This window comes from Xiphophorus hellerii, chromosome 12 (genome assembly GCF_003331165.1).
Source record: "Xiphophorus hellerii strain 12219 chromosome 12, Xiphophorus_hellerii-4.1, whole genome shotgun sequence".
Lineage (NCBI taxonomy): Eukaryota > Metazoa > Chordata > Actinopteri > Cyprinodontiformes > Poeciliidae > Xiphophorus > Xiphophorus hellerii.
In genome coordinates, this window is record NC_045683.1 from 7,582,168 (window position 1) to 7,604,514 (window position 22,347).

At 34.7% G+C, this 22,347-nt stretch overlaps 1 protein-coding gene across 3 annotated transcripts; it reads right to left on the reverse strand.

Annotated features, from left to right (window-relative positions):
* Positions 1-768: 768 nt before the first annotated feature.
* On the reverse strand, positions 769-18,658 carry prlrb (prolactin receptor b). Of its 3 annotated transcripts, none has more exons than XM_032577735.1 (10): positions 18,537-18,655; positions 17,774-17,855; positions 14,606-14,762; positions 11,693-11,825; positions 10,013-10,182; positions 6,014-6,180; positions 4,893-5,034; positions 4,698-4,794; positions 3,206-3,275; positions 769-3,101 (listed from the first exon to the last, which is right to left on the reverse strand). In XM_032577735.1, exons 3-10 carry the CDS (start codon positions 14,664-14,666, stop codon positions 2,379-2,381), a joined length of 1,563 nt encoding a protein of 520 aa, XP_032433626.1. In that variant the 5' UTR covers positions 14,667-14,762; positions 17,774-17,855; positions 18,537-18,655; the 3' UTR covers positions 769-2,378. The 3 variants fall into 3 exon arrangements, with proteins under 3 accessions (XP_032433626.1, XP_032433624.1, XP_032433625.1); XM_032577733.1 differs by having other exon boundaries at positions 17,774-17,875; positions 18,537-18,654; XM_032577734.1 differs by lacking the exon at positions 17,774-17,855 and having other exon boundaries at positions 18,537-18,658.
* Between the last annotated feature and the right edge of the window lie 3,689 nt (positions 18,659-22,347).

The following is a 22,347-nucleotide window of genomic DNA, read 5'->3' on the forward strand; positions in this document are numbered from 1 at the left end:
ACACTCAATACCTCGCCTGAGCTGCTTTTGCATAAATTACTGCATAAATGGAGCATGACATAAAGGCAGTCAGTCAAGGTGAGGCTGCTTCATTAGCAGTATTTAGCTCTCCTGCTCTGTGGAGTCTGGTTTCTTCTTGTCAATTTTAGTCTCTACAGACTTTGCTGGCCAGTCGAGAACAAAACATCACGGTGATTGAATCAAGTGAAATGAAATTAAACTTTTCCACAGAAGGAACCAAGAAAGCAATGAGCGTGGCTTGAGTTCTTATAAAATCTTACTGAAGCTTCATTCCTCTCCTTTTACTTCTTTTTACACTTTTTCTTTCCACTTAACATTCCATCAACATGTTTGTACAGCACTCTGATGTCTTCACTTCTCTGTGTTTAAGTCAGGACATAATGTGACCATGCCTTAACAATTGTGTATTAAAATAAAGATTTACTGATCAAGTCTCTTTTGTCCAACCAAGTCCGGCCGAGACCGAGTCCCGATCCATGTAAAAAAAAAAAAAGAGAAGAAACAGATTCACAATGTTCCTTATTTTTTTATTTTCTCTACCTTATTTATAATTTAACAGAACATTATGGTTGTGTAAATAAAATGCAATTTTTGGTGCAACAGCTTGAGTTAAAACAAAAAATACAAACATTGGGCAACATGAAAAACTATATTTGCTGTAGTCCACAGCGGATTCGCCGGCAGCTTTGCGCATGCGTGATTCCATTTCAGTGTGGAGACGGGTCAGTGCCGCCGTATGATTCTCTCTTAACTTATCGCAAGAACAAACTTATTCGGGCGCGATATTAATTGCGTTTTGTTATTTAACGGAAACACTGCAATTGAGAATTTTGAATTTTTTACGTTAGCAGAATATCGAGAAGGTTTTGTGCACATTTGTAATGGAATCACAGCTCAGAGTCCACGACTGAGACGCTCGTCTGATATTTGGTATCGATCATTATAACTGACCTAAAATAGGAGCAATATTGTCTGACCAGAACCAGAACCAGAACAGAACATGGAGAAGCAGCATTCAGCTTATATCCACCACACATCTGGAATAAAGTTCCAGAAAACTGCTAAACAGCTGAAACACTGAGTTCCTTTAAATCAAAATCCCATTTGGAGTTGCTTTTGTTTAATAATAACTGGAACATTGATCAATATATTTGATGTGCGGTTTTTTTGATGATGGTATTTGACACAATGTAATGTTTATTGCTCGTTTATGGTGTTTTTATGGCACTTTGAAGTGCCTTGTCGCTGAATTGTGCTGTATAAATAAACTTGACTTGGCTTAGTACACGCCTAAGCTGCAGAGTATCGCTGATAAGAACATATCTGGCATTCATGGACCTGTTGACCTCCACACACCTGATCAAGGACCGATTGATTGCTATTCTTCTTTTTAATCTCAAATATTTTACAGTAGTCAGACAATAAGTGACAAACCAGAACTTATTTAGGTCAAATTCACTTTAAATTAATAGCAAAAATAAACTCTTTTCTGAATCAGACAGCAGAAGTGTGAGAATAACCTGTTTTTATTTGTGATTCGACTGAAATTAAACTCTCGTCCAGTGGGAAGAAGAGCTGAGCGTGTTAGCTTCTCACATTTTGTCACCACAATAAACAAGTTAGTGCTGTTGATACTCTGATGTAGAGTGTAACGAGACCGAAAACAAGAACTAGGCAGACAGGTTTATCAGGTGCACACTTCTCAGATAAACCAGACCTGCTAGGACTTACCGCACGCAGACAGAAACAACGGACAATATTTAATAAGTTCACCAATTGCAACTCTTTTTTGCTGAGGTGCTAAAGATTTATCTTCTTATTTAATGCAAATATAAATCAAACATTCAGATTGACAGGAGTTCTTGCAGAATGACATTTCTGTAAGTGTTTGAAGAGAGGTAAGGAGTCCATTTAAAACTCCTTTTGAGTCTCTCCGCTTTGATTTGAACGTTTTAGTTGCTGCTGTATTAAACATCAAGTTCCAAAAAGCTACTTCCAGGAGCAGCGGAGGGTTTTTAGTTGTTAGGTGGGTCATTTTGACCAAACGCTCCTCTTTGGGTTACAGTAAGAGTCTGAACTCAGTGATAATATCCCACTGATAAATGTCACTCTACCAGATCCACAAAACTTCTCAGTTTTTAAATCCTTTCAACAGCGCTGAGCTGCTGAAACTTTAAATGGCGAACGGTGGCCAAAGCAATTATTTTTTCCTCTCTGATTGCAATAGATAAATAAATTCCTCTCTGGATAGCAGGCGCTGCATCCCATCCAATTCAATAATGTCTCGTTTGTTGCTGATAGCAGAAATAATAGCACATGGCATCATCAGTGTCCTGCGCCTCATTACAATCACAAGTTTACTTAACAGAAAAGGAGGGAACAGAATCTACGTATCCGTTTGCGATCATTTTCGAGCAAAACCCTTTGCTGAGCTCGCTCTCATGAGGCATTATCGGTTTCTGATTGGTCCAGTCAGTGTAGTGGTCTTCTTTTTTCTTACAGCATCCGTCGGCGGAGTCGCCTTTCTCCAGGAAAACTACGTCGCTGTTCACCTCTTTGACCCTGCTGTAGTCATCTGGCACGCTCACCTCCCTTTTCACCTTCACAGCATCCGAACCGTGAGGGATTTCTTCTTCATTGAGGATGAGGATGGTGTCGCCGTTCGCCTCTTTCACCCTGCTGTAGTCAGTCAGGGTCAGTCGCTGCTGGATGTCCACATAGCTGGTGTTTGGCTGGATGGACACTTCCTCCCCACTCAGACATTCCTGTTTCTCAATTGGAAGATTTATTGGCTCCGTGTTTAAAAAGTTGCTCTTTGTTTCCTCTTTGCTGTCATCGGTTTTTTCCCAGGTGTTCAGATCAACAGTCGAGTCCCCGCGTTGGATTTCTAATCCTAAGTGTAAACCGGCAGCAATGATGAAGATATCTTTCTTTTTTTCAGATGCGAAGGTATCAGTCAGCAGCCACTCGTCGCTGTCTGACACCAGCAGGAAGTCCTCCACCTGCTCCGTCCAGGCCGCCATGGGAGGAAAGTTCTGGTTCCCAGTCAGAGCGTTTACCACGTCTTCTGATTGACCACTCTGGAAACGTTGAAGTAGGACATTATTAAAAAGGCAGAAGCAGTTTTTCATTTGTTTATGTTTATATTTTTTTTAAGCAAACAACAAAAAAAGCACATTGTTACCTTGAGAAGATGAACATCGACTCCTTTTATCTTCGGACCAGGAACAGGAGGGAGGAGACACTGCTTCACACTGAGTTACAACAAAAACAATATTCAACAAAATTACATTTGAAAGCACAATAAGAGTTTAATACAGTTATTATTTATTTAATAAAGATGAACCCAAATGGAAAAACTGTGTTTTAAAAACAAATGGTCTCAAATTTTTTTGCTAACTAAGTAACTGTGATTTCCTCAATAAAGAGATAAATAAATAAAGAGAGTAAAGAAAGAGGGAGAGTAGTAAAAGAAGTAAGGAAGGAAGAGAGGAGAGTAAGAAATGAAAGAAAGCAAGAAAGAATAGAAAAACAACAGAGTAAGGAAAGAAAGATATAAAAAGAAAGTGAGGGATGAAAGAAGGAAGGGGGAAGAATAGAGACAGAAAGAAAAGAACATAAAAGAGTAAAGAAAGAGAAACAAAAAAGAAAAGAACAGAGTAAAGAAAGAAAGAAACAAAGGAATGACAGAAAAAGAGAGAGGGAGGAATGAACAGAAGGAGGGAGAAAAAAGAGGAAAGAAGAAAGAACAAAAATGAACTAAAAGAAAAATGAAATAGAGTAAAAAAAGAAAGACAGAAGAAAGAAAGAAACGAATGAAAGAATCAACAAAACTCTGATTTAAAACTACGACTTTGGCACCTTGCAGTCTTTATCTCTTCTGTATATCAAAGTTTTGTCAGATATACAAACTCTCATCAACAAAACAACAAACAAAATGAATATGTGTTGCAAATGGTCCAGTCAAATCAATCTTGATTGATAAACTGTGGGAATATTCAGAAAGCCGAAACAATGTGAAGAAAACTACACTTTTATTATATCAGGTTAATAATGTTATTGACGTGACACCAGGCTCTCCAGAACTCCGTCATGACGGAGGTAAAAACAACCAATGCGCTCCTTTAAAGCTAGTCCATATCTGTAACCTAACACAGCTTCTATTTAGTGTGGAATGGGTCGGTTTCTAAGCTAGCTAGTTCAAACTTCTGTAAATGTCACCATCTATTAGCACCAACCAGGTGAGTGACATTCACAGACAAATTAGCTCGACTTGAACAAGGACACGCCATGAATAAACTGGCAAAAACGACTTTGGAAAATCAATATTCCCGTCCCTAACTTCCGGTTTCCATCATGGCGCCTGATTGATTAACTGACGTAGTTGCAAAGGGTCAATAGTTGGCGCTGGCTTTCCTATTCAATCTTCATCTTTGTTTGATAAATAATAATAATGATTTTTTATTTATTTATTTTTTGCACATGAGGTAGCTACGGAAGAGGATTAGGGCCACCGAAAAAAGAAAAAAAAAGAATTCTGACTTTAATCTCAGAATTCTTTTTTTTTTTTTTTCGGTGGCCCTAATCCTCTTCCGTAGGTAGCAAACATTTTTTAGATAATGTTTTGCTACAGCATGTCCTGATATATAAAACCCAAAACCTTATTTGATACTTACACTTTCCTCTTCAGCACTAGGATGTACATAGCTGTCAACAAAGGAATCAAGGAGAAAACAAAAACAAAAATCCAAAAGTATTTCTCAAGCTGACGATCTAAATAGAGAAAAGATAAAAGAAAGCAAATATTTTACTTCCAGTTACCCCAGTGGGTTTACAGTCTGAGAAGGAGGAAATGTGTTTTTAATACTTACGTTTAGGAATTTTAGCAAATATAGTGTTGCTCCACTCACTCCATTTTCCATGGTCTAGATTGCAGCGAACCTGAACCATGTAGAGGAGCCCATGCTCGACATTGTGAAAATTGAAAAAGGTTTGTGCACCTATATCTACTGTCTGGACAAAACACAGAAAGAAAAATATACCACAGGTTGTTTAAAGGTCACACATTGAACGCAATGTTAAATGGGAGTTAATTTTAACTGACTGTTTAAGACATTATGAAGGAAATTATTCCTTACTTCCTTTTGTTTTCTTTCTTTTATCCCTCACTCTTTTAATTTCTTTCTTTCATTCTTTACTTTCTTTTTCTTTTTTTCCTTGGTTTTTCTATCATTCCTTACTTTTCCTTTCTCTTTCTTTCATTCCTTACTCATTCTCTTGCTTACTTTTTTACTTGTCTTTTCCAGAGCGCAGAGGTTTAACAACCTGACCAAACATGCTGGAGCTCTGCCTGGGTTGCTAGGTAACGGGGCAGGGCTTGACTGGGGTTACTAGGTAACGGCGGAATGCCTGTCAAATGTGACTTAACAATCTCAAGGTCTTTAAAGCGGCTCAATTTTCAGACAACATAAAACATTAACTTATTGCTACAAAGAGCTGGGTGAAGTTTTATAAGCACTTGCTTTGTTTTTAGAAGGAGTTGAGACCCAAATGGAAGCAGAAAAACAAACATTTTATATAATAGGTCCCTTTTAAACATATATATATATTTAAATAGATAATTTTAAAACCTAACAAATATGGACTAAATCACAGCATACTGATCTATTTCAGAATAAGCTGACTTTAAATGGAATCCAATCAAATATGTGCCTTTTTCAGTCAATTTGCAAAATAAAGTAATAAAAAAGTATAAAGTTCTGAAGCTGAAGGCAACAAGACTGACGTAAGGAAGATAAAAGTTCAACAATATTTGGTTATAACCTGCTGGGGTGATTTTAGTTCAACCCAGAGACAAATTAGTCTGTAAATGATTGTGAGACAGATCGTTGACCTTCACCTTGAGGGCCAATTCTTTGGGAAACTAAGAAATGTACAGTAGCCTCTCAGCTTTAAGCGGCCCGGTTTGCAGTCTCTCACATAAAACACTCACCTTCCACTCCTTGCTGTCGTTTTGTTTAACCCTCAGCTCATATTTTGGGGTGACCCAGCCGGTTCTGACGTCCACGTTTGGAGGGCTTTTCCATCTTATTTCAAGAAATGGACTGGGAGCGCTGCTGTTCACCACCACTGTGACATTTACAGGAGGGTCGGGCTTCACTGCCGGCCAAAGAAAAAAAAGGAACAAAGTCAATAACTGCATTAAGTTTACTGCCTCTCTGCCCATTAGAAAAGAAAATCTAATATTAAACTTAGTGGGATAAGTTTAGTCAGTGTCTTAGATCTGAGTTATGACAAAGACTAACACATCAAATATTGACCAAATCTCAGCTTTAGTTACTCACAATCAGAGAAATACAAGAAAGTGGAACTAATAGGAGGAAGGACAAATATTAGCGCAACAATCTCTGCATCAGCATACACTGCAAAAACACAAAATCCTATTTTGGTCTAGTTTCTAGAGTCAATAATTCTGAATGACGAAAAAGTACTAGTTTTACCAGCAGATTATTTCAGCAAGACTTTTGCCCCATATTATAAGTGAAATAATCTGCCAATAATCTGGAACAAATAGTTTTTCATCAATATTAAGAAATTATTGACTTAAAGCTATGTAACTTTTATTAAAAAATATATTTGTTTACATATTTGTTGATGTGGCGACAGTTTGGTACGAGACGAAAAAATAAATAAATAAATAAAATCGAGCTCTCTGTTTTCTTCCAGTGCTAACTAGAAACAACCGATCAGAGCAAAGAGGCGAGTCTTAATGCTGTCAATCACAATCTTGCGTGGCGCTTATCTCCTCCCGTGCCAAACTCCCTCCTTGCTATTCATGCTATGCTGCAGCTAGCATAGCATGAAAGCTCAGGCTAGTTAGCATAGCCACAGATGACTGCAGATTAATTATTTTTCTGCAATGGCAAGTTGTTTCTTTGGCATTATATTTAGCAGCAAGAACATGAGACAAATTGACAGCCTCCTGGTTCTGATTGTTGTTTTTGGTCGGCAGTTGTAGCTCCGGGAGGAAGTGGACCAGCTTTATCTTTTCACAGATTATCTGTCTCATACCGAACCGTCACAACATGACAGTTTTAACAAATATGTTTTTTTTAATGACAGTTACACACTGCAGCTTTAAAACAAGCCCCTATAACTTGCTGAAAAATTATTTGCAAGTTAGTTTTGTGTTATTTGTTGTTACTGAAATATTTTCAGTAAAACTAGACCAAAACTAGTTGGTAAGATTTTTTTTATTTTGCAGTGTAAAACTGCACTTAAAAATATGTAAAACAAATTCTCCCACTTAAGAAACAGATCTCTGCTTGGTCTTCATGATGCTATTATTTGTCTAAAAAATCTCTTAGCATAAATCCAGCTGTTCTGTGAAGGTCTGACAGTAAATTGCTTTCATATAGCTTTCTTTCATGTTATTAATACATGTTTCTCCTTCTTGTTTTGGCAAGTGGAGAAGACAAGTGGGTGAAGGTGTGGGACTATATGCAAGAAAAAATTACCCACTTTTCACTAACCGGGTGATTTCTTTGCACATGGATTCAGTACAGAAAATAAAAAAATAAAATCTACCTAAATAACGTAACTATTAGCTTTAACGAGACGGAATTGACATGCGCAGCCACTTTTATAACCAAACAACGGTGGTGAAATCTGATCTGTGATTGTACACAACATGTAGAGGGCTTGAACCTGTTCTACCTCATTCTGTTTTAGTTTTCTTTGTTGCCGTTCGCTCGTCTCTCAGTACTTTTCCATTCCTCCCTGCGCTCAAGACGGCAGGGCAGCCAATAAAACCGAGCCAATCATTAGCTCGCTATATGAAGATAATTCTCAACTGTGTTGATTTCTTTCTGCACAAACTCATAGTGAAGGTCAACAGTGTTTGTATCCTGAACTGACATTTTACTTTTTAGATTCATAATATTCCAGGGATATTTTTAAAAAGAACTTTATGAATTTACCTTTTATAGACAAAGACATCACAACGTGAGAACAATAATAAGGCTTTAATGCTGCTAGTCATAAACTTTCAATAGTAAGCCAAGAAATAATAATAGTTTTAGGAATCAAACTATTATTTCACTACATTTCACCTTGTATTACCATTTTAAACTATTTTCTTTCAAAAATATATAGATTAGTTATATATTCTATTTTAACAACAGAATGCAGATTATTTTAGTAAGATGTAGGGCTACAACTAACAATTAATCAAGTAATTCATTATCTGAATGATTAATTGATTAATCAGATAATAAAATGCCACATTCTGCAGATTTTTCATTCAACCAATTCAGCCTTTTTAATACAATTTATGCAACACATTAAAATACTCTAATTAACGAGTAGTTCAATTCATTTTTTAAATGTGAAAATATATATTTTATTCCCTAAAATTCACAACATATTCTTTGAGTGTGCATTTGATCATTTATAGATTAATTAATGTTTGGACAGCAAACTATGCATAATACAATCACACAACCAGTTTGGCAGTATTTAAGATCTTTAAAACAAAAAAAGCTGATCAATAAATAATTGTCGACATGCATCTTTCAGGCATATTGTCCAACCCTAAGAAAAACTGTCAAGGTTATTGAGAACTCAGATAATAAATAACCATGGTAAACCATCTGATTTACATTTTACTCTTAAGTAAATTGGACAGTGTTTAACTTTCTATAATCTAATTTTAGATAATGTTTACATCATTCACAGAACAGCATGAACGTCCTCTCTTTATTGTAACAAATGCTCCATTTAGAACTCCATGTTCCTCCCTTAACTTATTACACACTTATCACAAAATTAATTTGTTGAAACAAAAATCTCTTTCGTCTGTCACCACCATATCTGTAAACTGTTGCACAATTATCTTCTACGTGCAACACTCGCTTTGTGAACTTGATTGTCATAACGGTTTCAAAAACTTACCCTGCAATACGATTTTTTATTGTTTCAGTCTGCTGGACCTGAATAAACAATACAGCTCTAAAACCAGATTTTCTTTACCTCCAAGGTGGAAATTAAAGCTCATATTATAGAAATATTTGTGGATAGATGTTGTTATTCAGACTGCTAGCCCATTGCCCCTCTTAATTTCAGTTGACTGTATGTTTATTCAGTCGTGTCTTTGTATTTGTCCTTGGTGATATGATTACTTAATGCATGTTTTATTTGTTATGGAAATTTTACAGCCCTATTTGCAGCATTTGTAAATATTATAATGTTAATCTGCCTTGCTTGCTTAAATTAATTTTAAATGAATGTTTTCAATGAAGGAGTCAATGAAGCCTTCAGTTACATTTTTAAGAGTTTGTAAAATGTATGTACGTTTATGTTTTTATGTTACACTTAATTGTGTTATTGAGCTTAGATGCAATGAATCATTTAGTTAAATGTGCTACCTAAATACAGTATATTCATATTACATTTAGAAAAAAACTGTTAAAACACACTTTAAGAGCTCAAAACCTGTATCAGATTCATGCTGAATGAATTTATGTCAATTTCTGACATTCCTTGAATATTTACAGTTTCCTTTTTCCTGTGTAGGTCAGGGGTCAGAGGTCAGTAGTCTGCCTTCGGTATAGTTAAACAAAGTTGTTTAGAGCCCCAAAAACTACATGACCCTTTAAAACAAGATAGCAATTTTTAAAATATGTATTAAACGATCGTTTTATTTTTAAATTAAAGAAAAACTACTTTTATTTTTTTTATATCAAACTGTTTCATAAAAAGGAAATGAACACTAACTTTTACATTTTATACAATTTTTTTTTTATGTATTTGCATCCCAAAGACAAAAAAAATTACTTACTAAAAAAAATATTCCTGACTCTACCAGTTTAAAAAAATCTGCCAATCTGCATTTGTTTATTATTACTGTTAAATTTTTAGAAATGGCTAAATTTTTATGTTTTTGCCAAAGTTAATAAGAGCCACAGGTTGCAGCCTTGTGGCCTCGACTTACCATAATTCATCACATCCGGTATCTGGAACTGTGCCGAGGCGTTCCCCAGGGCATTTGTTGCCACCACCATCATGATGTACTCAGCCCAGAAGGAAGTGTGCTTCTTATCAAAGAAACATGAGTTTTCTCCTGCAGAGACGTAGTCCGGACACTCACGGACTCCTCTCAAACTGTAAAACAAGAAAACCAGACCTTTACTGGGCAGAAAGTGGAAGCAAAACTCTGCTGCAGAAACGTAAAGAAGAGAACGTTCGGCTATCAACCCCTTCACTGTAACCAAAAATTCATTCATAAGCATCTAATCAGTGAAATCAGCACAGCTGAACACAAATCTTTTACACACACCATTCTAAAATATTAAAGTTTGTGTCTCCAACCAGTTAAAAAAGATAGATTTTCTTTAAAGGATGTTCAATATTTTGCTATAAGATACCAAGATTATTTATAAAGCATGGTGAAACAAACAGTGATGCACATGTGTGACATGTTGGTCCCAATTTTTAATAAATGGTTATTAATTTATAACTAAATTAATAAACTGTCAGAGGAGCTACTGTTTTTTAAAAATATATAATAAGGAATTATTTACTTTAAACAAGTTCTTACATCTTGCTGAAAAGTTACTTGTAACTTAGTTTGGTATTTCAAATGTACTAAGATATTTGAATGAGAAACTAGACCAAAAAAACTTAGTAAGCCCAGTTGACTATATCAAGTCATTGATTTTTGCAGCAATCCATCATTCTGAACAAGCATGTGGCGAAAGTAAGAAAAGACTCCTGTTGAAAAGGAAGTGTGGATGCTATCATAAAAACTAATTGTAAAAAAAAATTATCCAAATAAGCTGCTGCTGGCCAGGCCTTGCAACTCAACATATACATTTCATAAAAATGGCTGCAAACAGACGCGCCATTATACAACCGTCTTTGAAAAGACGAAGTAGAGCCTCCTGCACAACAATTAACAATGCAACAAGTGGTTTCTGTATGGTAAATCAACAACAAAACCAGCTGACCAAACTTTGTTGCTAGGTGAAGGGCTGGGCTTTACTGGGGTTGCTCGGTAACAGGCTGGGCTCCACTTGGGTTGCTAGGTGAGGGGCAGAGCCTGCTGATTTGTGAATTCTAGAGATTTTTGAGATGGTCATTTTCCAGACACCAAAAACCATTAATTTATTGCCCAAAACTGGCTGGGTGTTTTTTTTAAGCACTTGTGCTGCTTTAAGAAGCCATAGAGACCCAAATGCAAGTACGAACACATGCAAAATGTGAATTTTGCATAATAGCTCCCCTTTAAGCTACAATTACTAATATTAATGTGAGGTCAGAGCAGCTGAAGCTCTCACAGATGAGTTCAGGGTTTTAAATGAGAATGTGAACTCATTCACCAATAAAATATGTGCTCACTTTTTACCCACAGAAGGACTTGATAGTTTTGGTAGTTCAGCTCATTTATGGAGCAACTAAAAATGTGTCTTACTCCCATCATTGTAGCTGATAAACTTATCGGGAACTCTAAGGGCCATCTGGTGGCCTTGTGGCTAAAACAAACAAAATATACATCGTATAAACCCCAACTGAGAAACTGTGCCGTATGCCACTCCCCTTTTTCCCATCGTCTGTCTGAACTGTGACCTGCTGATTCAAGACAAAAAGGTCAAAATATGTAGAATATACTGACTTTTCTATCTCGTAGAAGAGGCGGTATTCAGTCGGCAGCCCTCCGTCAGAGCCTGGCTCCCACCAGCAGGAAAATGTCTCCTTCTCTCGGGACCTGCAGTCAAATTGTCTGGGACTCTCTGGTGCAGATGTACCTGGGCAACAAGAGTGGCAAACAAATCATGAATGTTAATTCCCACTCTGGGCCCCTGCATTATGAGTATAATGCTTGTTGTTGTTTACAAGTTACCTCATGTAATTATGTATGATTTGTAATCTTCAGTCAAAGTGAGTTTGTATCCAGAGCTTTCAGTACATTTTAAAAGTGTCACCTAGTTCTGAAGACGTACTTTCTTCAACATATAATAAACAAAAATATGCTTTTATTATGTAAAATCTATCAGTTTCTTTAAACAGTACACAAATTAAAGGTGACAGCATGAAGTCATTTTCAGACTAATTTGTCAGAGGTCAAACTAATACAGTAAGATGAATGTAATAAAAAGCCAAACACAAAAATAAAACAAATTTAAAACATAATTTAAAGAATTACAGTATTAGACTTTTTAAAATAAATTAAAAAGTCATAGTATTACAAAAATAAAGTCATAATTTTATGACTTTATCCTCTTATTATTATTATTATTATTATTATTATTATTATTATTATTATTATTGTGACTTTATTCTCATAATTTTACTTTTTTATTTCCCTAGCCTGACCCTGAATTTGAGCTTAGTTTTTATTGTTAATATTATTTTATAATATCAGGACCATGGAAGAAAAATAAATAAATAAATAAAAATACAAGATATAATAAAATGTTAAAAAGTTGTACAAGAATAGTTAAAATAATGAGAATAAAGTGGTAAAGTTACCACTTTATTCTTGCAAATTTTTTTTGTTTGTTTTTGTCCGATACCCTGCTATACAAAATAAATTAAAAAATGAAATAAAAAACTCAAATGTTATAAATATAAAGTAAAAAATACAAAAGTGAAAAGATAAAATACAAAGTACAGAATAAAGCAACCTGTTATAAAATAAAAATAATAGCAAAAAATTTATTATACCACAAAACTTGTAAACTATCTGAATTAAAATGAAATAAAATAATGTATAAAAAATCTGAATAATTCTAGAGGAGTATTGCTGCACTGATTTGAACTGAAAAATTGCCAAAACTTTTCAACAAAGTAATTCATTTACAAAATAGTTTTTTTCAAATTGACAAAAAATAAGAAAAGTAATCCAAAACCAAAACTGTCAGTAGTGATTTTTAACTGCTAACTAGAAAAGGACCTGTCCACTTTACAGCTGAGTGATTTATTTTTAATTAGCTGATCTTTAAAACTATGAAGTTGTAACATTTTCACGTCCTTTTAGTCTGGGTTGCTACAGAGTCTTTGATTTCAAAGTAGTTCTATTTTGATGTTTCTCTGATGGATCTGTCTTCACAGAAGTCCATAAATTCTGTAAAATCCAACACAGTTTTAACAAGTAGGAAAATATTTTATGTAAAAGGCATTAAATACATGCCCAACACCCAGGATTGTAGCAAAAACAGCACCTCAGATCAGTGACTGGAGCCACAGAGCGCTAGATTTATAACACTCAGATCGTAGAAACAGATGCTGAAAAAGCTTCATTTGTTTTGTTTGGCAATCCATGATGTAAGAATATATGATTTGTCGGGCCTTATTGTATGGTCAGATACAAAACTAGGAAGTCTTAGATTGCTTCTCTGTCAGTGGTGACCCCAAAGGGAGGGTAAGTGGGGGCCATAGCCCCCTCTTGAAAAATGCTGGCCACCCCAGAAGAAGAACTTTACGATATAGAGAAGCATGCAGAATCATCTTCTTCAATGAAAATGTAAATCCTAATAAATACAAGATAAGTACATTTGAAAAGGTATATGTCTAATTTATCGACCTATACTGCCAGATTGATAGCCTTTAACTTAAAAGCTGCAATCATATGAACTTCTTCGTGTTGTTTCCTTGATGAGGGGGTATGAGTTTGAAAACATTTCTCCATGGTGCCTGCTGCTAGCATGTGCTTGTTCTAGATGAAAATCAGCACTTTCTTTTTTTATTTCCAATTTTGACTTCCAATGATTCACTTTCTGCTAAAGAGCCCCCTGGCGGTTGAAGAAAAACCCACAGAAAAGCCGAACCGGGCTACAAGCCGCATGGTTCAAAGCGTGGGAAAACAGTAGCAGCTTATAGTCCGAAAAATCAGAGAAACTGATAATTTTGCAGCAACAAGCAGCTTTGCTAGAGTGTTTGTTTTAAAGTCTAAAGGAGACAAGCTGTAAAGAGGTTTGTGAGCTACAGAGAGATGTAAAGATAAGGGAGAAGAGCAATGATTGGTAAAATATGACACTATGTCGCAACACAGCGCCATTGTCCTGAGTGGGAGAGAGGAAGTGTGAAAGTCACACAGAGATAAATGTCAAGGTATCCCTGAAATAATCTCCATAAAAATGAAAACACCAGCTTCAAGTGGAGGCTATTCAATCCATCTTTTTCATGTCTCTATGAAGCAGATTTGAAAAAACTTTGAGCTACAATCATATTCAAAAGTTTCTATTTCACTCAGTCAGAGCACACGTCACACACAACCTTCTTATCTTTCTGCTCTTTTGTGATCTATGGTTTCATGGAAAGAAACTTGAGTGTTTAAGCTTTGAATTGCAAAATTAAAACAGATTAAATATCCTTCAGTCACTTAAAAGCTGCAGTGGATTGTGAATACAGAGTAAAACAAGCCACTTGCTTTGATGGAAAAACTGAACCTCAGTTCACAGAGAGGACAGATGTGCAAGAAATATAACTGCTTGTATTTAGATTCTGCCTTCATTTCAAAAATAAAAATAAAACAACCACTTTCAATACAACCTTCTGACAAAATGAATAGCAAATGTTAACTTACTGCTGCAAACTCCGGCTGCTGACAGCACACAGAGCATAACCAAACCGAGGTGCGTCCTCATCCTGGCGTCACACACCGACACAGCCAAGAGAAACCAGCAGCATGTCCTCAATGAGGTACCGTAAACACGGGGCTCAGCTGCGCGTCTTGTTTACACCTGACACACAGAGACATGCAGGGAAAACATCACATTTAATCCACACAATAATGAAACATGATATTCAAACTGAAGAGTTGGGATGTGACGGGATTACAGGAAGCTTGAAAAAAAGTGAAGGTAGAGGCATTGACCGCTAACTGAAGACAAAAGTACGAAAATGTTCAGTCATATTTCATGTTGTGCTTTAAATAAGATGTGAGTGAAAGTACTAGAGAGATGAACGCAGGGAAGTGCTGCTGCACACTGCTCAGTCAGCTGGCTGAAAGAGGGTTACGGTGTATTTTACAATCAGAGGTGGACAGAGTACACAGAAATTGTACTCAAGTAAAGTAGCACTACTTCAATATATTTTTGCTCAAATAAAAGTAAAAAGTAGCCATCCAAGAGATTACTCAAGTAAGAGTAAAAAAGTATTTGGTAAAAGGTCTACTCAAGTACTGATAAACTGATTAAATTATACATAATTTAATATTTAAAAAATACATAAGACCGGGCAAAATGTGAAGTTAAGTGGAAATTTTGGTATTTTAAGAACCAAAATGACAATAATTCATATAAATAACAACAAATTACAAAATCAGGCAAACAAAATTTTTCAAAAAGAGTTTCTTTCAATATAAAAATGATACAACTTTAACGAAAACTGCAGCTGTGTGTCTGTGTCTGGTGAAGTTTTGGTTAAAACATGTTTGTTTTTCATTGAGTGGATAGAAAATCCAGAAATTTTACTCAAGTAAGAGAAACGACACTTCATAATAAAATTCCAGCATACAGCATAGTAAAAAATACTTCTAAAAGTTACTCAAGTAAATGTAATTGAGTAAATATAACTTTGTTTACGATACTTTTTATGATTTTTCGATTCTTTGGGGTCAATAAACTTTCTAAAATCCGTTTTATCATGCCTTCATTGAAAACATTGTCACTCTTTCATTCATCTGCTGGTTCTGTTCAATTTCAATTCCAGATCAGACTTTCCTACGGAAATTTATGTCGCCCCCAAGGGGAAATGGCGAAAACAGAGTGTCTTCAGTCAGAGGCTTCTTCAAATTCGCTGTAACTGCTACTTCCTGCCAACAGTCATCAACATCTACAATAACTCTGAAGAACGAATGAGTTTCAACGGCATTTAATTTCCCTTTGGGATCAATAAAGTATTTTTGAATTTAATTTTGTTTTCTTTTGCGTTACATCGCAAATTGTTTTCGTTCTCTCACAATGTTGTATTAGTCAGTTCATGCAACATCTTGAATACTGGAAGTCTTTCTGCTACAGTCTAAGGTTTTTCCATGAATCTTAATATCTCGTTAGTGTAATATTTGAAATTTTATATATTTTACTTTAGGATACAAATGCACCACAAACATATGTGCAAAATGTACAGTAAAACAGGTCAATCATTCTTTCTCTTTCCATTCCTTCTAAGATATAAACAGAAACTTTCCATGAGAAACAGCGAAAAATACATCCAACCTATTTGGATTATTATTTTTTAGTTATTTTCACGGGGTAATAAAGTCGTCTGACAGTTTTGTCTTTCAGTCTGAATGGTTAATAAAGGAGCGTTTTCATGAGCAGTCCCATCTCCACCTTACACAAACAAACATGAACACGCAAGTAGATCAATTTTCAACCAGTTTCTGTACCAAAGAGTGAAGAATGGAGAAACACGTTTTAAAGGTGTACATATACAGATGCAATTTCAAATAGACATTTGTTAAAATTATGAGTGTACACAAAATAAACCAGGATGTATTTGAGGTAATGCAAAAAATTTTTTTTTTTTGCCTCCGTAGAAAATAACTAGATTCTGTTAGAAAATTATTGGCCATCCTGTTAGATCTCAATCTGTCTTTTCTGATCAACAGACAATAAAAAGACAATTAAGTGACTTTAGCTGCTCCACTAACCCAGCAATTAATCAATTAATCGCAAGATAAATTAAAATGACCTTGATCATTTCTGGTGTTTTATCATTTTTAAAGTGCAATTTTGTTTACAAAGACTTCATAATCCAATTTATTTAAGGTTTTGATTGTGTATAGTTTTTATTTCCTTTTTATTTATTGTGTTTGGTTGTTGGATATTCAAAGTTTATTAGGCTTTGAAGGGGTGCACTTGAATTATTATGGCATTATTGATATATTACTTGAAAATGGTCTCAAAACAATAATAATGTTGTTTATGGGAATAATTACTGGGACAATTTATTATCCAGCAAAATGTGTTATTGTGACGACAAGCCTTCATTCCACTGTGGCTACCAATAACTTTCTAAAGACATTAGCCATGTTTTAAAATGTAAATATAATTTTTACATTTTCCCAGACATGCATAACACTTGTAGTAAGGAATATTATTTTCCATAAAATGATTTTTTTAGAAGGAAATGTATGAAATTAAATTTTTTGTTTTCTTATTTAAAAATCTAAACAAATATATAAAAACAGATTATTTTGTTTCAAAGAGCCACTTTGCTTTAGATTTTGTTTGGCTGGACTGAATGCAAAAACGGCTGTGTTGCAATTTTAAGTTAAATTGAATCATCACGTTGTGCTATCGGGATAATTGCTACACTGTGTAGTTTCTTGATTAGCATGTCTGACAAACACAGATTCACTTGAGATAACATTATGTACTTCCCTATTCCAAGGAGTTCATGTTTATTTACATGTTGCAGGTCCAGATAAAGACATACTCAGTCAATGTGGGCTCTGAAGTGCCGACATTCAAGCTGCAAATTCATGTCAGAGTGACTGCTCTGCTGCTTGCTCCACATGTTTCTACACTTACAGGAAATTCACTGACTCAAAGGGAACACTAAAGAACTCAAAGTAGCTTTTTCACAGGCTGACAACCTTGAAAGGTGTAATTTGTCTTCCTCAGGAGAAATATAAAGTGTATATGCAATGATGTGTGTGTCTGTAGCTTTCTGAACATTTGTTCTTTGTTTTTTCTTTCTGTGCCACAAACACAGCGACAACAAACTCAGTTTTGTGTAACTACACCTGCTCTGGCAAGTTTCAACAGGATCGCTTCCTGGTGCGTTAGGCAGGCCCAGCATGAAGCTTTATTTCCTTCTTCCCAACTCTGGGAGCAGACGAAACAAACTGCATGTAAAACATAAAACCAACTGTTAAACTGTCACTGCTTAAATTGTTTTAGCCTTAAACCTGAAACAATTTAGTCTCATTGAAAAAAAAAAAAAGATAATAAAGTTATTTAGTGAGGATCTGAACAGCCGGAGTAAATTATAACCATTATATTTGACGTTGAAAAGCACATACTAAAAATATTGTTGGAGAAATGGTCACCAAGGAAACGGTGTTTCCATGCTGCTCTATTTATTAACCTCACTCCAACACAGCAGCCTTTCACATATGATTATTTTATTCTGCTTCTTGGTTAGAAAATATGCTTACAATATCCATAATAACACACATTACTTCCTTTAAATAATCTTTGTTAAATATTAATGTGATGGCAGAAGCATTATTTTAAAATCAGAATTTAATCTAACTAAATTCATGATTACAGGACACTCAGTTATAGTAACCCGTGTGATGCATGTCACTACATGGTGTTGGATTACATCGTGTTGCTTAAGCCTGCGCACGCGTCCACACTCACGCGCACGCCCCTTTTACAGAAAACATCCCAAATTATTGATAAACAGCTGATTATATAACTATTAAAAATGCACTTGATCATCATAAACATTTAAAAAGCAGTTTCTCTGCTGCATTTAAACATTTCAGAGGAGGGACTCACCGCCTCGCAGGACTGTGGACGATCTTTATCAAGGTCTTCCTCAGATGTTACATCGCAGCGGAGGACCTGCTCTCACCTGGCAACCCCCTCTGAGCCACACGACTCAGGTATGACCGCTTATGAGGAGCCGGAGAGGTGAATCACCGGGAAGGGAGGAGCTGCCGGCGCACGACCTGCCCACCTGAGAGCCGGCGGAGATGGCAAACACGGCGAGATTCGTCACTTCGCCAAGTTTTCCAAAGAGCTCCAAACACGCGCTTTCACTTTTGATGCTGTCACTTAATTTATGTTAGATGTTAAATAAATATTATATATGAAAATAACACAATCTCAAGCAATCACTCAGATATGATAGCCTACCTGTTTCAGTCCGCCGAGAAAAGACGGATGGCTTTGAACGCATCGCGACCGCAGAAGAAGGGTGCGTTTTACCTGCGTGACTGTTGCAATGCTACCAGACAGGAAACCTTAACATTTTAAATGAGTTCATCAGTTTGACTCCGATGTAACTGACAGTTAACACGTTTTTTATCTTCCTTTAAAATCTGCTGAATATTTTAAATACTTCCACGTCCAGACAAAAACTTTTGACAATAATAATAATAATAATAATAATAATAATAATAATAATAATAATAATAATAATAATAATAATAAAGTTTATTTGTATAGCACATTTCAGCAAGAAGACAGTTCAAAGAGTTTTACATCATAAAAACACAAAACTAAAAAGTAATAGAAACATCATCATACAGTCACCAATAGTAGCAAACATTACATTTTGTCAAGTGCTAATATCAAAATGATAAATATAGTGATTATGGGTCAAAAAACAACAAGTAATAATATAGTAAATTATGGATATAATCTGAGATTTTGTCACAAAATTCTATTTAATCTCATTTAGATCAATTTATATCATGCATTTTCTAATGACAAACTTATTATTAGTTTTATTTTTATTGATTAAATGTAATTTAACATTACATTCGTTCTTCTTTGGCTCTTTCCTTTGGTTTGTTATTTTGTTTGTATTTCCTTTTAATTCCTGTCAACCTCTTTGTGTTACATTTTTGCTGAAAATTTGCTATATAAATAAAATTACCTTTACCTTTAATTTGTATTATTGTTTTATATTATTATTCTTACAAAATATTAATTATATTTAAATATACTAAAAGTATAATTATTATAAAATATAAATGAATAAAAACAGCATAAAGTGTCTCCATGTGCAGCAGAATATTGTTTTTAATGCAGCATATTTTGAATTTCCCATGATTCATGTGAGCAAGGAGAACACCACCATGCATCTGTGGAAACCCTCATTTCTGCTCCACTCTGTCATGTCCATCCATGTCTGCAAACATACAAAAGATGATCTTCAATTAAGAAACATCACTAAAAAGCAATGTCTATGCTTTGAAGTAGAAAAAATAGATTTTCTGCTCCTTTTTAATTTGAATTAATTTGAAATTCAAGAATAAAATTCAATAGCTTCTTACATGTCTTGATTTGGATTGGTAAAATTTATGAAAGGTCAGGAGGGTTTCATTAGTTTTTTATATTTCGACTTTTACTCTGATGTTAACGTGAAATTATATTCCAAGTGTTTCCAAGAAGCCAGATTTTTTAAAGCCTTTTAAAAACGGTCTTGAGCAACAATTTTCTGTTTTTTAAGGAATTTCTTTTGCCTCTGAAGTCACTGACCAGAGTCGGTGACTTATTAATCACTGACACAAAAAAACTTCCCAAACTTAATGAATAAGCCAGTGATGTGTCAACACATAACACAGCGAAAATTAAATATGAAACTTGTTAATAAGACCTTTTTTTGTTCCCATTTTCTCTGGTCTATTTTACTAAAGATGCTCTCCAAAAAAGGTAGTTAAAGTACCCAAAATTATATTCAAGTAAGAGTTGCACTATTTCAGTATATTATTACTCAAGTAAAAGCAAAATGTAAAGTAAAATCCAAGAAGAAAAACAAGTATTTAATAAAACGGTTACTTAAGTACTTAGTAACTGATGATTTAAAAGTAACGTTATGCACAAATTCTGGTATTTTAAAGACTAAGACAAAAAATAGAAAAGTATTTCCTGTGGCAATATGTAGTGTTTATTTTATTCACTTGATTTCCAAATGGCACAAAAAAACTCAGAAAATAAAAAAAATAACATTAAAGCAAAGCCTGTGCAAAAACAAGAAGTCTCACTTCAACATAAACTGTAAGTTTACAGTACAATGCAATTTTAATTATAAAGCATTTGTTAAACAGTTGGTGTTTATATCTGGTGCATTTGTGGTAAAAACATATATGTTCTTCTTTAATTAAGTTACTCACTGTGGGAAGAGTAATACTTTATAATATTAGAACTTAAAAATAAAAATGTATGTGGTAAAGCTAGACCTGAAAGTAGAAGTTACTAGTTACTACCAACTTCTGTGCTCCAATGGTATTTTGTTTTAGTTTTAATTAGTAAAAAAAAAAAAAGCCGGGGAGTAAAGTGTAGCTTTTCACTCCAGAACGTCAGAAAACACAAAAATGGAAACCTTGCTTTGTGTGTATTTAGGATGATGACATGACATGAGGTAAAAACAGATTTCTACACAGATTACTAAACATTTGAATTCTGTTACTTTTGCAAAGGATTAAGCCTTACAGGTTGGACTCTGATAACCCCTGATGTATACAGTCGCAAATCACAAAACTGAATCAAACGGTAACAATGATCATCTTCTAAACTTTTACATGATAGGAATCAGATTATTTTACTCCTGGTTAGTTTCTGTGCATATTTGCCTCTGGAAAAACACACACAGTAAGTTTGCCTGCATTTCCTGAAACTGTGGAGCGACTTCCCAGAAAAGTGGCAGTCTGAATTCGTGCTACTTCGCAAACCCGAACAGCTTCTTTTTTTTTCTCACTTCTTTCCTGTGAAGCTGACCAGAATGATGGTGATTATCGGAAGAACATGCATGGCGGAAATAATTGCTGAGCTTGAGCTCATTGTTCTTTCGACCAGTTTTAGAGAAAGTCATGAGTGATGCAGCAGCACAGCGGGAAACATTTCTGAAAATCACTTTAAAAACCACTTCAAGCAGGTTTTTATAATAATTAGGCTTCAAATGATTGCTGGCTGAAGGTTTTAGTGAACTCTGGTCACAAATTACTGCCAGGAATTTCCACATTTTATATGAACATACAGAATTTTACAACAGAGTAAATAGAAAAAAGGAATAAACTTTCAACAAAAACTCACAAATTTTAAAAAATAATCTCAGAAATTTTACATAAAGAAGAAGAAAATTTCTGGGTTTCAAAAGTAAAAAACTCAGAAATTTTGAGATTGATCTCAGAAACTTTCTAGAGAAAAGAAATGTCTCAGTTTTGACGTTTGAAACTGAGAAATTTGTAATTTTTAGAGTTTAATCTAAAAAGTTTTCTTGCACATTTTCATCCACCTGCTTAGAGTTTCCCTTGATTAGTAATAAATGGAACATTGATCAACATATTTGATGTGTATAGATAATTCTGATGATAGCATTTGACAAAATGTAATGTTTATTGCTTGTTTTCATAACTGGTGACTATAATGGTTTTATTGAACTCACTTTTTGCTGAAATGTTTTCATGTTGAGAATAATTTACACACAGGTGTAAATTAACTCTTGACTTTTAAAGACATCTGTTTTCACTGGATTGTATTTAGGAGTATCAGAGCACAGGGGTTGACAACAAACCACAATTTTCTTAGTTATGCATCATTTTTACTTTCTCTTCAGATTAATGTGCAATACAATCCCAGT